Raw genomic sequence first — 21,174 nt, 5'->3', positions numbered from 1 at the left:
AAAGAATTGGGTAATTTTTATGGACGTATGAGAGTCTGCCTCTAAAATATTTTCAGAGCTTTTTTTCACGATACCACAGTTCATCTACATTTTTTGTTTTTTAAAGATATGCTTCCTGATGATTGTGAATGTGATTGGCCAACGGATGAACTTCTTGGCCATAATCCATGGTTGTTGGTTGGTAGCCATCTTGGTGAGGCGACGTCGCGCAGCTATTGCAAGGATATGGCCAATATATTGTCTCTTTCTGGCCATCTTCATGATCTCTCAATATATACTGTGCGTGGGTATACCACCTGCTCTGTGTAAAGGTGAGCCTTTGTGGAGTTGATAAGTCAAATATTAAATACATCTAAAACGTGATTTGCATGGTCAGGTGACTTAAAATACAATTTATGGAACTTTTTATTTTTTATGGAAAGTTTTAAACCTTTGCCTTCAAGAGAGATAATAATCATCCATCCATCCATTTTCTTCAGCGCTTATCCTCACAAGGGTCGCAGGGAGTGCTGGAGCCTTTCCCAGCTGTCAATGGGCAGGAGGCGGGGTACACCCTGAAGTGGTTGCCAGCCAATCGCAGGGCACATAGAGAAAAACAGCCGCACTCACAATCACACCTAGGGGCAATTTAGAGTGCCCAATTAATGTTGCATGTTTTTGGAATGTAGGAAGAAACCGTAGTGGGCTGAGGAAACCCACGCAGGCACTGGGAAAACATGCAAACTCCACACAGGTGTGTCTGGGATTGAACCCAGGACTTCAGAACTGTGAAGCCAACGCTTTACCAGCTGCGCCACCATGGCGGCATAATAATCATAATATTATTATATTTTCACAAATGCAAAATGCATACTTAAAAGCCTTAAATTTCCTTCCAAATGGACAGGGCACCTTACAATACCTAATGTATGCACCTAATCTATATACAGATTTCCAAAATCTGTAAATGTTGTTGAGTGATTACTTCAACAAAGTACAACTGGTTTCAATGGTGAACATGCATAGCATGCACCCAAGCTAATATACAGTGAAGAAAATAAGTATTTGATCACCCTGCTATATTGCAAGTTCTTCCACTTAGAAATCAAGGAAGGGACTGAAATTTTCGTCGTAGGTGCATATCCATTGTGAGAGAGATAACACAACAGTTCAGTTCAGAAGTCTTTGCTATTGTTCTTCAAATTGTATGGAACACTGCCAGTTTCATCTGGAGTTCACAGAACCCTTCCTAATTTTCAAGATAAAATATTTATCCATCCACCCATATTCTACCACTTTTCCTGGTCAGGTAGCGGGGGTAGTAGCTTTGGTAAGGATGCCCAAACTTCCCTTTCCCCAGCCATGTTCTCAGGCTACCCAAGAGACATAGTCTCTCAAGGGTGTCCTGGGTCGTCCAGGGAATCTCTTTCATCCAAGAAAAATTGGGACCCCAAACATTAATAGTTGGTGATGGAGCCATAAAGGATGTGAAACACTTTTGCAGTGAGAAGATCACCAATGTACTGTGTTTTACTAATGACACAGTGTCTGATATTTCTCGAAAAATTTTAGAGATCACTGATCAGCACCCAACTGTGAAATCTGTCACTGTAAACGCAGGGGCTCTGGATTTTCTCAAGCAGCAATCAGAGGTATTGAAGCAAGATTTCATTGATCTTCTAACAAAAGTGTAAGGTTTGAATGCTGAGATATTTAGAAGCGGACCTCTTGCACTTGTACGATCTGGAGATGAACATTTCTCAAGATTCTGTCAATTGAACAAGTGGTTAAGCGAAATGTTCCCTGCACTATAAATGAGTTTCATTGACATTTTCTGCTTTTTTTTGGAGCATAAACATCTTTACAAAGCAGACGATTTCTGTCTTAATAGACAAGGAATTAAGTTATTGGCTGCCAACATTTTCTACTGTGTGCGTCATTCACCGCCCTGTAAAGAAAATGTTAACAAAAATCAAAGACAAAAGGATCCAGTTGTTCCCAAACAATCGGAGGAAGAAGCGATAAGGTGAGATAAGGTGCACACAGATTCATTTGGGTCATCCAAACAATCAGAGGAGCTAATGACAAATGGAATGTGCCAGCACTTAAATCTCCCACACCTTTTTCTGTCCCATCTGATCCATCCACACCTCAGAATTCTCCCTCTATGACGACGACAACCAATTTACAGTAGATGTTTGCTCCCCCTCTCCCAGCCTGAATGCAATGTTAAGTCTGATTGATAGGATGAAGAATATTGTCAACGTTGGAGTCCAGCCCATACCACCCCAAGATCTTCCTTCCATCCCCCTTGCCTGAAACCATCGTCTCCTAAAATGGAAAAGGCCCCTCCTCCATCCATGAAGACTCTTATCTGTAAATCTGACTGATAATTACCGAGTCTTTTCCAAAATAACTCAGACCCCTATGGAGAGGAGGCATTCTTCATCCCTGAAATTATAAGAAATTTGGTTTGGAGAAATTTGGTTAAAGAGATATGCCATAAAAAAAGTAGAACTTTCAACTTAGTGAGGATAAAATGTGAGTTTATCAAACCATTGTCTCAAGCTATCTCTGCGAGACTAGCTCTTTTCAATATCAGGTAACTGAGTAACAAATCAATGTAGATTAATGACATCATTACAACCTATGATCTAGACATTTTGTTAAGTTAAATGTGGTTATCACAAAGTAGCTGTAATACAGTTTTAGATATGGCAACACCAGCAAATTTTCATTGAAAAGAGCGAGAGGAAGACCAAAAAAAAGGTTGATGGATGTTGTGAGGGACGACATGAGGGCAGTGGGTGTTATAGAGGAGGACGCACGAGATAGGCTTAAATGGAAAAAGATGACACGCTGTGGTGACCCCTAACAAACAAGTGTCGAACAGGGAAAATGGGTGGTGGTATTGCTGTGTTTTTTAAACATTATTTCAATGTAAAGAAATTATACAGGGTAATATTGACTCTTTTGAATATCTGTGTTTTTTAGTAACAGGTTACCCAAAGTTTATCATTTTAATAATTTATAAACCTCCAAGATACAAAAGAAAATTAATGGAGGATTTTTCAAAGGTGTTGTCAGTTATTTGTACTGAGTAAAATTATTTTGTCATAACAAGGGACTTTCACATTCATGTTGACAATAACATGGAAAAAACATCCAGGACCTTTCTACCATATCAGTCTCAGAATAACCTTTATTGGCCAAGTCTATCGAATGACATTCAGAATAAGGCTATTTCTAACCATTTTTGTGTATTTTTTGAAGTACAGAATCTTCCAAATGTTCAGACAACCTCTATCTCTGTGAATGAACATCTCTGTGAATCCTCGAAAATTACAAATCTCATGAGAGCTGTCGCTCCTGTTAAAACCAAGACCATCCTGAGGCGACTTCGAACACCATGGAGGACCACAACGATGGTCAAGAGCTCTAAATTAAAATGTAGGAAAGCAGAACGTAAGGAGAGAAAAACTAAACTCCAAATTGACTATGACATGAGTTTGCCTGTTATTTTAGAGGGATATAGGAATTGGAGTTCTTCTTAAATTAGGCTTATTGACCATATTGGTTATATTGTCTATAGTAGTGGTGTCAAATGTACGGCACGCGGGCCAGGTACGGCACGCAAAAAAGTTAATCCAAGCCATGAGATGATTTTCTAAAGTATAAAATGATGACATGGACATGGACACAAAATGAGCTGCAGATTTCCAATTAAAGCAACATAGTAAGTGAAACATGCAGTCTGACGAGCTGGTATTTGTACTGCCTGTGCTATTTATTACACCTTCTATGATACGGTACTTTTAATGTGTGGTTTGGCACCTTCAATTGCCCCAATATGTCTGTCAAAAAAGAGAAAAGTGGACTCAGAAAGGAGTGTGATCCAAGAAAAAATATCCTCCTATTCACAAAAGTGAATAGAAAAAGGTGTATATTTGGTATGTTCACAGCATGTTGCACTGCTGAAAAAATATAACCTTTGTCGCCACTATTTGAGTCTTCATGCTGACAAATATGACAACTTTCAAAGACAACGGGGAAGAAAGAATATGAATTAACTTTTGGCAGGTCTGAAGAAACAGCAGTCTCTTTACTCACAGCAGAGACGTGAGTGCTGTGAAGACTAGTTACCTCATTGCTAACAAAATCACCAAGGCTTCAAAACCATTTAACGACACTCAATTTGTAAAAACATTCATGATGAAGCCAGCGGAGATTGTGTGCCCTGAAAGGCACTAGGCTTTTGCTAATATGAGCGTGACGAGAAACCCGGTTGCAGATCGGATTTCTGATTTTTCAGTGGATTTAGACAGCTAGTTACAACACAAAGTAAAGTCATTTATTTCAGTTGTATTTGATGAAAGCACGGACATTACAGATGTTGCACAACTGGCCATTTTCATCCTTGGAGTTGATGATACATTGACCGTCACCGGAGAGTTCATGGAAAGGGTGCCAATTAAAGCTACGATGACAGCAGCTGACAATTTCACCTCACTCGTCATAGTGCTCGTCACGCACTGTCACCCTGGCTACAAATGGTGTTCCCGCAAAGATTGGGAAGAAAAAAACGGGTTCTGTGACAAAGTTCAGAGAGAAAGTAAAAAATGGAGGTCATTATTTTTTGACCGTTTTTTTTTATTGTATGTTGCACCAGGAGGCTTTGTGTTGCAAGTCATTAAAAATGGATAATGTCATGAAGGTGGTGATCAAAACTGTTAATTTCATCCGATCCAGAAGCCTGAATCACTGTCAGTTTGACAGCCTTTCCAGAGAGAAAGACCATATCTATGGCTTGCCATACCACACTGAGGTAAGATGGTTTAGCTGAGGGGGTAGCTGAGGCGTTTCTTTAATTTACCAGAAGAAATTGGATAGTACATGGAAGAAAGTTTCAAACCAGTGTTAGAATTTAATTCCACAGAATTGATGCAAGACCCTTTATGGTGGATGTTACAGAGCACCTGATTAGCTTGGCCAAACACCTGCTAGGGCACAACAAAGTTGTTATGCACTATTATGACAGTATACACTCTTCTTGCACTTGTTTAGGGAACAGGATTATGTCATTTTTAAATGTATTTTTTGCCTGAGAAATGATATGTTCTGTGATATACTTCTGTGCATCAGAATCAAATCAGGTTTAATGGCCAAGTATGGAACAACACACAAAGAATGTATCTCGGGCAGTCGGTGCAGCCCTGGTACGACATTCATTTTGAATATGGAAGAAGACAAACAAACTAACAAGAAAGAAGAACAATAGACATTCAATTAATAGGGAACCATTCCTTATCAGAGTCACAGTTGTGCAGAAATGCAGTCTTCTAGAATTTAGAGCAGTTAGTGCGTCAACCCCCCACATTATGTTAAGTTTATACAGAGTGCCCGTTATTGACCAGTGCAATGACAGTTGTGCAAAGTGTGAAGAATAACTGAGGCATTGTGTGTTCTTTTTCTTCGGAATTAAAAAAAAAAACTTGAAATGTTTTATGATCAATACTGATGTTGGACTTGTACTACTTGGCACTATATCACAAAGAAAACAATCATGAAGTTTTTCTTTTTAAGTTATAAAGTAAATAACTTGGTGTATACATAGGCCATGATTTACCAGCTCGGCCCTCTTGGTAAGAGATTTTCCTGCATGTGGCCCCTGAGCTACAATGAGATTGACACCCCTGGTCTGTAGTATAACCCATAATGTACATTTAGATGGACCAAATTGTTTGTATTTTATTCATTTCTTTTTAACTGTTTAGTCCATTACAGCACCTCAGGTCTGAGAGGAATGCTATTTCAGGTATTTTGTCATGTATGTATAACACAACTGATAATGGTACTTGAACTTGACCTCAATGTGAAGGAGCAGCCTATCTACTTTGACCCCCTTCCACATGATGAAGGTTCTCACCCTATCGGTTAGAGAGAGGCTGGACACCCTGTGGACGAAACTCATTTTGACAGTTTGTAATCGGGTTGTTCTTCTTTCAGGGCAAAGCAAATTTATTTGGACAGCGCATTTCATACACAAGGTAACTCAATGCGCTTTGCAATTATTTTTGCAGCATAATAACTAATTGTTGATTCACCATGTTTGCGTCAGACTCCGCACTACATCACGAGACCTGAGTCAGTCGGTCTCAGAGCCCTACTGCATTTGTATTCCAAGAGCATTTCTTTCAGGACCTCAACAATTTTGTGATTTATAGACCAGTAGTAGAACTTTGAAATCTATTCTAAAACTGACTGGAAGACAGTGTAAAGACTTTAGAATTGAATGATTATTTGCTGCAAATCAGCTAGCACTGACTTCACTATAGATTTGAAAAAGTCAGATGGTATTGAGTCGAGACATCTCATTGCTGTTTCGACTGTAACAGTTTTCTCTACATTTTTTTGGTCAATTGTACCAAATTCTGACAAGTTAATAAAGCTTTCCCTGGGTGTCATTTTGCTCGTTTGTGCTAGCATTTGACCTCATGGATTGCATGTTTTTACTAAACTAGGCAAACTCATTGTATGATCAGCTGTTATGAGTTCCGGAGCTAACTGATTCTGGGGTTGGGGAGTGTTAAATTTGTCAACAACAGCAGCGTGCGAGTGTTGTTGAGGTTCTTAATGATTTCAGAAAAGTGTTAGTGCCTATCCCTTACTAAGTCTTGGTTAAAATTACAAAGACACCGTCGAGGTCATAGTTACTTTGGAGTTTTGTTTTTCTTCACTTAAGTTCTGTTTTCCAACACCATGATTGAGAGCTCTTGACCATCAATGTGTTCCTCTGGTGTTCTAGGTCACCTCAAGATGGTCTTAGTTTGAACTGGAGCGACAAAATTCATGGCATTTGAGATTTTCGAAGTAAAATTGTCCAAAAGTTCATCAATTTTCTCGGCATTCAGTTTGTGGCACAGCTACAGTCTGCATAAACAAAGTGTCAGTACTCTCCTTACTTACTTACTTACGTACTTACCTTAATTAACCTGAATTACCTTAATTTTTAATTAACATAGAGGTTGTCTGAATTTTTTGAAAGAATCTGTCATTCAAAAAATACACAAAATGGTCAAAAATAGCCATACCCTTAATGTCAATTGACAGAATTTCAACATCCTTAGGGATGACCATGTCTAAGATAAAACCTTGAGGGACTTGGACTCTTAATATGTTGAGAGAAGTCAAATTTGTATGGTATGGCAGAAAGTTATTTGGATGTTTTTATGTTATGTTTTATGTTATGGTCAAAATGACTGTTAAAGTCTCTCGTTATGACAAATTAGTTGTAGTCAGTACAAAAAACTGACAGCAGTTTTGAAAAATCCTCCATAAATGCTCAATTGTATCTCTCAGGTCTATAAATTATTAAAATAATAACCTTTGGGTCACTTTTAACTAAAAAAAAGTAGAATCGATAGAGATAAAATCATCCACAATAACTAGTTTACACTGAAGGAATGACTTAAAAATAACAGCAACATCACTGCCTTTCTCCCTGTTCGACACTTGATCATAAGATTAAAATTTGCCGGTGTTGCCTTATTTAAAATGGGATTACAGCTACTTTCTGTTAATCACATTTGATTTTAAAACAAAAAATTCAGATCATAGGTTGTAGTGATGTGACCAATCAACATCAATTTATTACCCAGTAACCTGATATTAAAACGGGCTGGTCTCTTGGGGATAATTGTGGAAAATGGTTTGATAGAGTCACATTTTATCCTCACTAAGTTAATAGTTCTACTTTTTTATGCCATATCTCTTTGACAACCTTTCTGTCCCTTGTTAGTACAGGGATGAAAAATGATTGATATCCATAGAGAGTTATTTTGGAAAAGGCCTGGCAACTATCAGTCAGATTTACATAAAAGATTCTTCATGGGTGGAGGAGGGGCCCTTCGCATTTTAAGTGGACAGTGGTTTCAGGCAAGGGTGGATGGGAAAAAAAATCGTAGGATGGGCTGGACTCCAATGTTGGCAATATTCTTATTCCTATCCATCAGACCTAACATTGCAATCAGGCTAGTAGAGGGGCAGCCAACATCAACGGCAGATTGTTAGTTTGACTTATTTGTTGAGGGGGAATTCTGCGTCCAATAATAGTGATAATAATTTAAAAGTGAAGAAGGCTTTTGGATGAAGGCAAAAAGTTTTCCACAAAATGGAACAGTGTAGTTGCCTTGAGTCAACTTTTACAGGTTATAGAACTAAATACCAGTTTTATAGGAAGGATAAATAGAACACATTTTTCATTTTATAACAAGTGTTTAAATCAAAATGAAGACTGCTATTTTGAACAGGACACTTAATTTAATTAAGTTGATACATTTCCATGTATGGAAACACTGCTTCAGCTGCGATAGGTTTGCACAACACAAAAAAAATTATCGGTGTCTAGAATCCGTACAAAGAACCTTTTTGCTGTGAGGCAACAGTCCAATGTGCTGCACGCCATTTTCCCAAATGTTATTGTGCTATATACATTTTTTTTGCCTAATTTCATGTTGTGCAAAACTGAAGTGCATCACATACAATATCAGTTTAAAAAGTTGCAAGTTTCTGTCTCTCTTCTTCACACCCTTCAGACTCTAAAACCAGTCCTCTTGAGAGGAGTTTGACTCTGTTCCAATCTAGAGTTGCCCACAGTGAGAGATGCCGAGCAGGTATGAGTATATAGTATACAGAGAGCAGCTCGATAGTGCCCCTTTCAAAGATACAGTACAAGATGTTTATGTTCAGTTGAGTCCAGCGCCATTTGTTCCCTTCCATTCCCTGAATTTCTAAAGACAAACATTTTCCGGGGAGGCTTTTTGTAACATGAATATTTCATTTATAGAGAATTTCGTAGAGGAACCACTATACTTATTGCCCCCCAGCTCGGCGCCTGTACATCGGCGTTTACGCCGGTGGATGAGGGTAGCCTATCTCTGCCTTCGGGTGGAGTGACAGGTCCTGACTGTTGTATGTGCCTATGCACCAAACAACACTTCAGATTACTCAACCTTTTTAGAGTCTTTAGAGGGAGCGCCCGAGAGCGCTCTCTCTGAGGACTCCATCATTCTGCTGGGGGTCTTCAATGCCCACATGGGCAATGACAGTGAGACCTGGAAGGGCATGATTGGGAAGAACGGTCCCCCCGATCAGAACCTGAGTGGTGCCACCTTCGAAAGAACTATGCTCATGTTCTGTGGAAGACTTGGGACATCAATTCCGAGTGGACGATGTTCCGTGCCTCCATGGGTGCAGGAGCCGACCGGAGCTGTGGCCGTAAGGTGGTCGGTGCTTGTCGTGGCAGAAACCCCCAAAAAATGTTGGTGAACACCAACAGTGAGGGATGCCGTAAAGTTGAAAAAAGTGTGCTATCTGGCAAGTCTGGCCTGTGTGACTCGCAACACAGCTGAAAGGTACCGGGTGCCCAAAAGTGGAATGCAGCTTCAGTTATCACTGTGCGTGGAAGGACTTCAGTGAGGCCACGGAGAACCACTTCAAGACGCCTTTGAGAAAATTCTGGTCCACCATCCAGTGTCTCCAGAGGGTTACGCAGTGGACACTGTTTATAGTAAGGATGGGTCACTGCTGACCTCAACTTGGGACACTTTGAGTCAGTGGGGAGAATACTTCGAAGACCTCCTCAATTCTACTGACACTCCTTCCCATGTGGTAGCAGAGTCTGGCGGTCTCTTCTACCTCTGTGGTTGATGTCACCAAGGTTGTTAAAGAGCTCCTTGGTGGCAGGGCCCTTGGGGTGGATGAGATTTACCCGGAGTTCCTAAATGTTCTGGGTGTTGTGGATTGGATTGTGTTTTTGTCCTGGATGACAAACCTCTCAAATATCGCGTGGACATTGGGGACAGTGCCTCTGGATTGGCAGACTCAGGTGGTGTTCCCCCTTTTTAAAAAGGGCGACCGGAGGATGGGGTGGGGATCACACTCCTAAGCCTCCCTGATAAGGTCTATTCAGGGGGGCTGGAAAGGTGAGTCCGTCAAGAAGTCGAATTTCAGATACAGGAGGAGCAATGTGGTTTTTGAACAATGGACCAGCTCTCCACCCTCGGCAGGATCCTCAAGGGTGCATGGGAGTTTTCTGGACTTGGAGAAGCCGTTCGACCGTGTCCCCTGGGAAATCCTGTTGGGGTGGGGGGTCTTTGGGAGTATGGGTTACTGAATTCCCTGATAAGGGCTGTTCGGTCCCTGTAAAACCGTTGGCAGAGTTTGGACCGCATTTCCGGCAATAAGTCGGACTTTTTCCCAGTTGGATTCCGCCAAGGCTGCTTGCCTTTTGACACAGATTTTGTTCACAACTTTTATGGACGGATTTGTTGCCGCAGTCAAGGTGTGGAGGTGTCTGGTTTGGTGGGCTCAGCATTGCATCTCTGCTCTTTGCAGATGATGTGGGTCTGTTGGCTTCATCAAGCCGTGATCTCCAACACTCACTGCACCAGTTCAAAGCAGTGTGTGAAGCGGCTGGGATGAGACTCAGCACCTTTAAATCTGAGTCCATGGTCCTCAGCTGGAAAAGAATGGCGTGCCTTTATTGGGTCAGGGATAACATCCTGCCCCAAGTGGAGGAGTTCAGGTGTTTTGGGGTCTTATTCACGAGTGAGGGAAGAATGGAGCAGGAGATTGACAGACGGATCGGTGGAGCATCTGCGGTAATGCGAACTTTGTATCGGTCTATTGTGGTAAAGAGAGAGCTCAGTCGAAAGGTGATTTACCATTTGATCTACGTTCATTCACTCACCTATGATCACAAGCTGTGGGTCGTAACCGAAAGAACATGATCCCGAACACAAGCAGCCAAAACGAGTTTCCTCCACAGAGTGTCTGGGCTGTCCGTTACAGATAGAGTGAGAAGCTCGGTAATAAAGGTGGAGCTCAGTGTCGAGCCGCTGCTCCTCCGCATTGAGAGGAGCCAGATGAGATGGCTGGGGCATCTGATCTCGATGCCTCCTGAATGCCTCCCTGGTAAGGTTTTCCTTACTGTACTAAGCTCCCACTTGAAAGAGACTGCGGGCATGACCCACAATACACTAGAGAGACTATGTCTGTCAGCTGGCCTGGGAGAGCTGAATGAAGTGGCTGGGGAAACGAAAGTCTGCGAAAATTACTGCCCCCGTGACCCAACCCGGAAAAATGGTTGAAGATGGTTGGATGGATGGATGGATGGATGGATGGATGGATGGTTTCTATAGACTTTTGAACCTGTAAGAGACCAGTTATCGTCGTGCTGATTTTATTCCTTTCTCGACTTGTAGTAAGCATCTACAAATGTTATGTATTTTCTTTACTTTTCTGCCATAGATTACCCATGGCGTTGGAACAGACGACTTTTAATGAACTCAGCTCTTATTAAATGGCTTTATTTGCCAGACTTCTACACTGTCCCTAACTCCAAAAACCTTATAGGTTAGTTGGTGTTTATTTGTTTTTTGTGTCTGTGTTGCAATTGCTTTTTATGTCCAAATTTGCTTCATACTGACTCATTCTGTTCAGATTTGTTTTTACAGTACCTTGTAATGACAAGAAATACTCATTACAAATTAACCTGTGATTTTCCACCTCTAATAAACAATAGAAGAACGACTTCAGATTTCTGTTTGTTGAAACTAAGGTGGTGATGGTCTATTCGATGTTGACTAATCAATGATGTCAGTTTTGTTTTGTTTTTTATCGATGGTGTGTCACTCACTCACTCTCATATTTTTGCACAGACCCCACACCACAACTTGTTCATCCAGTCACATTCAGGCACTTACTTATCCGGAATTTGTACAACTCAAAGACCAGTTAATGCAACAAAACTACAGGCTAGCTGACTGTCTTCGAGAGCCCGAAAGGCATTGTTTTTGCTTACACTAGCAACACCACCAAACCCCAGTCTGACAGTCGAGAGTATTGTTACACTAAAAGTTATTTTTTACATTACAAAGTTATTGATGACCATGGCTTGTCTCCATTTCATTTTGTAAATAGATGTTACAATATAATGACTGCCTTTCTATGGTTACAGGAGGGAGTTTGTTGAATCGACTGACGTGACGAATTAAGTCTGCTTGTCATTTAGCTTGAGCCCATTCAAACGGGCAGCACAATTATACACATACAGTTTTTTAAGATAGACTTGATAATTTTGCAAGTAACTGTGCTACCATTACATACACTTGAGGCCCCACAAATTTGGTACGCGGATCCACCACTTGTTGATTTCAGTGAGGCATCCGTTTCCAAAATACATGAGTGGTCATTAGTCAACCACAATCTTTAACTGTCAACATCTACTAGTTGGTTCAACCTCCAATATATGCAAGAATTTAATAAACAAAATTAACATACATTTAATTATAAACCATACAAATAAAATTTATTTACTCTTCCCTACAACTATAACAGCGGCTATTATTCATTAAATAGGTCAGCCTGAATATTGTTTTAGCTCAGTGGTTTTCGAACTGGTGGACGACTTGGTTCAGCACCACTTGAAAATCTTTCAGTTGTCAGCACTATCACCAGCCGCAGCTTTTACAAATTTCAGTGCTTGCACTCCCACCACTGTTTTAGCCCTTGATGACATATTTGCTTTTCAATGTGTAGCTTAGTACAGTACTTTATTCCTCTGGTTATGCTTCATCCAAATGTTTTATTTCTCTTCCACAGTGGACTTTGTTCTTCTAATTTGTGCATCCCAGCAGTGGCAAGTGTTTAAGTATGAGCAGATAGAGGAGTGGGTGGTTCTAGCTGGAGACAATACCGACAACCCTGATCCGATGGAAGGGCGACTGTTTAATCCTGCACCTAACTTTGTCTTTTGCAGGTATATCCAGTATTCTTCTTTAAATCTGTTCTTAGTTATTATATATTCTCAATATTGGTTGTGTAACATTAACCAGGTTGTTCAAAAAGTCATTGTGCAGTTTTTGTTTTTAATTAAAAGACAAATTTCAATATAGAATCAAGTGGAAAGAGTGGGAAGCAAACATCCTACATAATTGGCTGTTGCCTTGTGGCAAAACTGCTCGTTAAGACCTCCCCTCGGTAGAATAAGGCAATCTTCTGAGGAAAGGCTGGTAGGGCATTTCTACTTTTCAAGAACAAGGGTGATGTGCAGAGCTGTGCGAACAACAGAGGAATATAGTTGATGTGCCACACATTGAAGGTATAGGAAACAATAGTGCAGGCTAGCCTCCGAACAGACGTGATTCTTTAGCAGCAACATTACAGTTTCATGCCTGGAAACCAAACCACCGATGTATTATTTGCCTTAAGAATGCTGATTGAAAAGTAAAGAGAAGGTCATAAGCAGGTACATTGCAACTTTGTAGAACGAGAGAAACGCTATGACAGAGTGCCTACAGAGGAAGTGTGGTACTGCATGTGGAAATCTGGACCAGGTGTGAGGTCTGTTAGAATAATATACAAGACATGTATGAGGGAAGCAGAAGAGTGTTGAGATATGTCTGTGGGTCAGAGGAATTTAAGGTGGAGATGGGCTGCATCGGATATCAGGCCTGATCCCTTCGTATTTGCAGTGGTGATGGAGAGGAAGAAAGAGGAGTTTTTGAATGGAATCCCTGTGGACCATGATGTTTGCAATGACATCGTGATCTGCAGTATGAACAGGGAATAGTTGAAGGAACAGTTAGAAAAGTGGACGCGTACACTGGAAAGATTTGTTTATTCATCTATCCATCCATTTTTAGCTACTTATCCTCACAAGGGTCACGGAGAGTGCTGGAGCCTATCCCAGCTGTCAACGGGCAGTAAGCAGGGTACACCCTCAACTGGTTGCCAGCCAATTGTAGGGCACATTGAAACAAACAGCTGCATTCACAATCACACCTAAGGGCAATTTAGAGTGTCCAATTAATGTTGCATGTTTTTGTGATGTGGGAGGAAACCGGAGTGCCGGGATGAAACCCACGCAGGCATGGAGAGAACATGCATACTCCACACAGGCGGGTCCGGGATCAAACCCGGGACCTCACAACTGTGACGCCAACGCTCTACAGCTGCCCCACTGTGCTGCCCAAGATTTGAGCCCGAGAGATATCAAGGTTGGAGGACATTAAAACACTTGGAGTCAACAGTCCAGAGCAAGGGTGTGTGTGGTAAGGAAGTTAAGAAATGTGTCTAACCCGGTTGGAAGGGATCGGAGAAGGTGTCAGGTGCGTTATATGACAGAATAGTCTCCACAAGGGTAAAGTGAAAATTTTAATCAGAAAGTGATGAAGACAGCCATGACATAGACATTAGAAAGAGTGGCACTGAAGAGATGACAGGAAGTTGATCAGGAGGTGATGGAAATTCAAGATATTAAGGTTCTCTCCTGGAGTTAGCAGATTGGATAGGATTGGAAATGAGCTCATGAAAGTGACAGCCAAAGTTAGGGAGACAAAGGTTTGGAGCCAAAGTTAGAGAGAAAAGACTTTGATGGAGGAGGGGTAATAAGTAAAAGATGACATGTTGTGGCCAAATCCAGTTTGCGTGAACAATGTATCCAATAGGTCATGTAATATGTACTCTATCCTGACAATTTGATGTTAAATCCTCTCTCATTTAATAGTGTTTGGAGAAGATTTTCATAGACAATTACGAATTTTCAGGGGCGCTGCCATTTTCACAAGTCACATGACCTACGTGGATTTATGTGACGTGTTACGTGCCATTCCAAACGCTTGATTACATGGAACACCATAATGCCCAGCGCTGATTTCTCGGATTTATCCTCATCTGATGAAGAAATAGCCGTATCGGTTGATGGGGAAGATGGAGGAATACTTCCATACAGAGCAGCAGAGGCGCGAGCTTGCTTGGCTCGGCCTCACTCGTCAGACTTCCCATCATTCCGCCCGAAGAACCATCTGAACCATTATTTACAGCTGAGCGGCGGAGAGCTCACAGCTCCGCCGCTTGGCGGAACTCAGCTCATGGCTCCGCCGCTCCGCAGCATTATTTACAGCCGCAGATTCTGCTCACGGCTGTATATGGAAGCATTCCTCCATCTTCCCAATCAACTGAGCGGCAGAGAGTCGCTCACGGCTGTGCCGCTCATGGATGTGTATGGAAGTATTCCTCCGTCTTCCCAATCAACCGATACTGCTATTTCTTCATCAGGTGTGGATAAATCAGAGTAATCAGCACTGGGCATAATGATGTTCCATGTAATCGAGCGTTTGGAACGGGACGTAACACGTAACATAAATCCACGTCGGTCATGTGACTCGCGAAAATGGCAGCGCCCCTGAAAATTCGTAATTGTCGATGAAAATCTTCTCAAAACACTATTAAATGAGAGAAGATTTAAGATCACAATCTCAAGATACGATACATATTGTATGACTTATTGGATACATTGTTAATGCAAACCACTTGATTTCCCCTTTAACGGAAATGAGGATGTGAGTCAATGGATCAGCAATTACCTCAACTACTTCTGTACTGTACCCTACTCTATGCATATCAATATACTGTACCACTGGTAGATGCTTTGATCTTCTTTCTGTCCACATAAGCAAGGTAGAAACACACTCTACACTTATTTGAGAATACTTGTTCTCTTAACAGTTTGGGATATTTGGCTAGATTAAGAGCCACCTTCAACTAAAAAAGTTATTGAACTGTTGTTTTGTGTAATCTGTCCATCTTTTCAAAGTTATTAGAGTAGGTAGCAACGGTATTCCCATTTTTAATAATTCCATTCAATAATTCCCAATTTTTTAGATGTACAGTGAAGAAAATAAGTATTGCAACACCCTGCTATATTGGAAGTTATCCTACTTGGAAATCATGGAGGTGTCTGAAATTTCATCGTAGGTGCATGTCCACTGTGAGAGAAATAATCTAAAAAGAAAAATCCAGAAATCACAATGTATGATTTTTTTAACAATTTATTTGTGATACAGCTGCAAATAAATACTTGAACACCTGTCTATCAGCTAAAATTCTGACCCTCAAAGACCCGTTAGTCCGCCTTTAAAAGTCCACCTCCACTCCATTTATAGTCCTGAATCAGATGCACCAGTGTGAGGTCGTTAGCTGCATAAGGACAATTGTCCACCCCATACAATCAGTAAGACTCAAACTTGTAACATGGCCAAGACCAAAGAGCTGTCCAAAGACAACAGAGACAAAATTGTACAACTCCACATGGCTGGAAAGGGCTACAGAGAAATTGCCAAGCATCTTGGTGAAAAAAGGTCCACTGTTGGAGCAATCATTAGAAAATGGAAGAAGCGAAACATGATGGTCAATCTCAATCGGATTGGAGCCACATGCAAGATATCACCTCGTGGGGTCTCAATGATCCTTAGAAAGGTGAGGAATCAGCCCAGGACTATACGACAGGACTTGGTCAATGACCTGAAAAGAGCTGGGACCACCGTTTTCAAGGTGACTGTTGGTAATACACTAAGACGTCATGGTTTGAAATCACGCATAGCACGGAAAGTTCCCCTGCTTAAACCAGCACATGTCAAGGCCCGTCTTAAGTTTGCAAATAACTATTTGGATGATACAGAGAAGTCATGGGAGAAATAATTTTTGGTCATAATTCCACTAACCGTGTTTGAAGGAAGACGAATGATGAGTACCATCCCAAGAACACCATCCCTACAGTGAAGTTTGGGGGTGGTAGCATCATGCTTTGGGCATGTTTTTCTGCACATGGGACAGGACAACTACACTGTATGAAGGAGAGGATGACCGCGGCCATGTATTATGAGATTTTGGGGAACAACCTCTTTCCCTCAGTCAGAGCACCGAAGGTGGGTCTTTCAACATGACAATGACCAGAAGCACACATCCAGGAAAACCAAGGAGTGGCTCCGTCAGAAGCATATCAAGATTCTGGTGAGGCCTCGCCCGTCTCCAGCCCTAAACCCAATAGAAAATTTTTGGAGGGTGTTATGTGTGTATGTATTTTGTATTCTTTGTGTATTTTCCCTTTATACTTTCAAGTTGTTAAAATGCGGATCTTTGTGACACTGTTTCCTTTCATACTTTTAGGTCCTTATGATGTGACGCGGTTTCCTCTAATGCACTTGGGTCTGTGTGAAGCGAACTCTTTGTATCCTTTGTGACACCAAAGTCTGAAATGTTTCAAAGACCTATATACATTGTGAATATATATATATATATATATATATATATATATATATATATATAAAGCAGAGAAAGACAGACAACGAAGCTTCTTCTCACGACCGCACAGCTGCTCTGGGAAAATACACTGCTTGGAACACTTAACTGTACAGACGCCTCCCGCCTTTCTTTTTTTGGATTAGCTGGAGCTTTTGCTAACTTGGAATACCTCCTGGGACAAACATTTGCTTGTTTGGGAACACTCGTTCAACATTGGTGACAATTCGGCATTGTGGCTCAACTACTCTGTTCTTTATCACCTATTTTGTGTTAGCTATTTTATTGTGCTTGTGTTGTCTTGATGTGTGTGAGATTAAATTGTCAGAAACGCAATACAACTGCCTTGTCGCACTTTGCTGGTTTGAACAAAGGGGACGTTAGTCTAAATTCACAGGTAACAAGGGAGTTTAAACTGCGACTGTCAACAAATGGATGATTTTTGATATATTATTAATGAAAACCCCACAGCCAATATGGTCCCATGTGTTTTTTCACCACAAAACATGGTTTTGACGTATACAGCTTTTTGTAACTCCCGCCATGAAAATCCTCTTGAGGGATTTGTTTTCGAGAAGAAGCAGGAAGTGGCATAAAGAACAGCGGCGCCCCCTCGTGAACTCGTTTGTTTCCATTAGTTTTACCTACGAGAAGGTAACTCGTTGTTCCTTCGTGTTAGCCAAAATGTCGGCTCATTGCATTGCTGGACGTTGCTTGAACACTCGGGAGAATGGAATTACCCTTCATAAGTTTGAAAGAGACCCTGTTCATTGTGAAAAACGGATTGCACGGGACAAGAGCTTCATGGGTTCCAAATCACAGGTAGGTGTGTATTCAGTTACTAAAAAAAAATAATAGTTTGGGGCGGACCACGTAATCGGTCTCTCTCATAACGTAACAAAAGATCCGCGTATGAAATGTGTCGATGTGCGCGTTGGACGGCGTCGGGCTGCTGCGCGGACGCTGGGGCATCTGAAAAACACAGCCAACAATGTCTCACTCAGTCTCGTGCGCGCAGTAATCCGCCCCGGCTCGATAGTGTTCATTGCGTACTGCGGTGGCTGTGAACAACCCTCTAAAAGCAGCACGCCTCGGCTTCATTATCTACCACCATCGCGCCGAAAATCAGCCACACTGGCTGAGGCGCCGCGTTCGGCGATCACAGCTTCTGCGAAGGCTGCACATTGGGCTTTGCGACGCGGGCGGCTTTGAAGAACCCAGCCAAGAATGCGTCACTCAATCGCGTGTGCGCATAAAGCTCGACTGTGTTGCTCAGTACTGTGGTGTCTGTGAACAACCCTCTAAAGCAGCACGGCTCAGCTCTTTCATAAGCCACCCCAGCCGGCTGCGATGAGCCGCGATGGCTCATCTCCGCCGCGGAAGTGAATCGGACGGGGATGTGGTTTGGCCGTGATCACATATCATCTGAATATGGCTCGAAGCAATAGTGTAATATTCCACTCAGGGCTCGAAACAATAATGTAATATTGCCACGGTAACTTCACTCGGTTGTGTGGTGTTGTCCTTTTCGAAAAGAGCTTCCGTGTCAGAAGGGACGTGTTCGTTTCCCATACTTAAGGTCCGTGTTTTCATTGACGAATGTCCAGGTGATGTCACGGACAGAGGAGGCAGCCAATATGGCGACCACTTGGACATCGTAGAATGACACTTCTGCAACTTTGCGCATGGATGACGCGTTCTCCGCTCACATTTATTTTTTTGCATGGACATTGAAGTTATATGTATTTTTCATTACGATATCGATTTTAGAATGTTTATAGGGATGACACTTGGGCTTTAAACGCTGTGTTTCCCAGCTACAGCCCAGAAACCTGTCTGATCTAGAAAAGATCTGTGTGGAGGAGTGAGCCAAAATTCCTCCTGCAGTGTGTGCAAACTTGGTGAACAACAATAGGAAATGTTTGACCTCTGTAATTGCAAACAAAGGCTACTGTACCAAATATTAACATTGGTTTTCTCGGGTGTTCAAATACTTATTTGCAGCTGTATCACACAAATAAATCGTTAAAAAATCATACATTGTGATTTCTGGATTTTTCTTTTTAGATTATCTCTCTCACAGTCGACATGCACCTACGATGAAAATTTCAGACCCCTCCGTGATATCTAAGTGGGAGAACTTCCAATATAGCAGGGTGTTCAACAAACGTCCCCGTTTTTTAACAAATCGGTTTTCGAATGAAAATTTCTTGATTTTTTTTTGCTTCGGTTTTCAAATGAAAATCGATACTCGAATGCCCCCGACAAAATCTGGAAATAACATATTGCGCGTGGTCAGACCATCTGACCCATGACGTGCTTTGTTGTGTATTCCCACGCCGCCGAAAAAACCCGGAAATAACATCATGTGCGCCGTGCAAGCAGCTGACCCACCCACGACGCGTTCTGTTATTGTTTATTCAAATGACATCACGCGCGGTGCAAGCAGTTGACCCACCCACGATGTGTTTTGTTAGGGTTGTCAATTTGACCGGCCCACGAAAAAACACCCGGAAATGACACAACGCGGGCAGCACAACTAGCACACTTTTGTTATTCTGTATAACACAGCCCCTGTTCACAGACGAGTCCCGATAGTGACTGTTGTTTTTCTTTTTGTCGAGGACTACCCTAATAATCCCCAATCCTGGCTCCAAAGAAGGCAAGTTGCTCGTTAAAAGTTATTCTGCACTTTTGTCAATGAAGAAAGTTTACAAGGCTGGGAGCCGAGTCACTACAGATACGCCAATGCATACCCAGCCAAGCGTACTCTACTACTAAAGCATACATTTTAAGCAAAAAATAAATGTTTCTTGAATTATTTTATTATATAAAGTATTTAAACTATGCATGTGTTTCTACTATGCAGTTTATCAGGAAAAGTTAAAAAAATGCTTTTAAAAGCCCAATTCTTTAGGCTCGGAACATTATTTCTTTTTCCATACATTGTAATGGGACACATCGATTTGGTTTTCAAACAAATCACTTCTTGAGCCATTTTCTGGAACGGATTGTGGTCGAGAACCGAGGCATCACTGTACTTATTCTCTTCATTGTATTTTGACTTTGTCAAGCGACCCAGAATAATAATCCTTTAACAGAACTTTAATATGGAGTAGTTCATTTCTATATTTCTTGCGTAGTATTTCAGATCCGCCTACTTTTTTTTGTTTCATGAATAGATATTTTTTTTTGTCACCCTTGTCCCTTATCTTTCAGGTGTTACCTCGACATGGCTAAGGTTTTGGTTTTTCGCCACTTATTCTGGTTTGTACTCTCAGTGGTCTTCCTGGCTGGGGCAACACGGGTCTCTGTGTTTGGACTGGGATACCTTCTCTCTTGTTTTTTTTTTTTTGCTAAAATGGGACCCAACTGTTGGTGAAACCCTCCAGGACCCGCCTTGCCGTGTGGGATTGCCTCATCATCTACAATGTGGCAGTCATCATTTCAAAAAATATTCTATCAGTAAGAATGAATCAAATATTTTTCTACATTTGCTTTTATGGTGCTACTAAGAGCTATGGTTTTCTTTCTTTTCCTTTTGGCTTATCCTGTTAGAGGTCGCCACAGCGTCTTTTTCCGCGTAAGCCTATTTCCTGCAGCTTCTGCTCTAACACCAACAGCCCTCATATGTCCACTGTCACAACATCCATCAATCTTCTCTATGGTCTTCCTCCCACTCTTTACCCAAGCAGTTCCGTCCTCATCACCCTTCTACCAAACTACTCACTCTCTCTCCTCTGGACCGGCCTCAAATCACCTCGGTTGTCATAGTCCAGTCTTTCTGGAGCTCCTCCAATCCACCGAGAGCCTCTCTCACCTCTTTCTGTAAATCCACACAGCATTTTTTGTTTCTCAGCTTCCACCACATGGTTCTCTGCTCCACCATTGTCTTCTAAATCCCCACCACCACCAACCACCAGAGTCTTTCTGCACGCCACCATCCCATGCTACATTACACTCTCCCTGACAATTAGTAACCTCCTTCAGATTACATCATTTGAGCAAAATGTAATCAACCTGGGTGTTTCTACCTGTTTTTTTAGGTCATCA

The 21,174-nt window shown here is 41.6% G+C and overlaps 1 protein-coding gene across 1 annotated transcript in view; it reads left to right on the top strand.

The window, feature by feature from the left end:
- Positions 1–21,174, top strand: part of piezo1 (piezo type mechanosensitive ion channel component 1 (Er blood group)) — a 324,721-nt gene that overhangs the window by 161,123 nt on the left and 142,424 nt on the right. The window contains 5 exon segments of the mRNA XM_061837790.1: positions 107–311; positions 11,290–11,394; positions 12,643–12,799; positions 20,341–20,479; positions 20,482–20,586. Of these exon segments, the coding sequence (XP_061693774.1) occupies positions 107–311; positions 11,290–11,394; positions 12,643–12,799; positions 20,341–20,479; positions 20,482–20,586 (711 nt within the window).

The sequence above is a fragment of the Syngnathoides biaculeatus genome, chromosome 12 (genome assembly GCF_019802595.1).
Source record: "Syngnathoides biaculeatus isolate LvHL_M chromosome 12, ASM1980259v1, whole genome shotgun sequence".
Lineage (NCBI taxonomy): Eukaryota > Metazoa > Chordata > Actinopteri > Syngnathiformes > Syngnathidae > Syngnathoides > Syngnathoides biaculeatus.
This window is presented reverse-complemented; position numbering and strand designations above follow the sequence as displayed.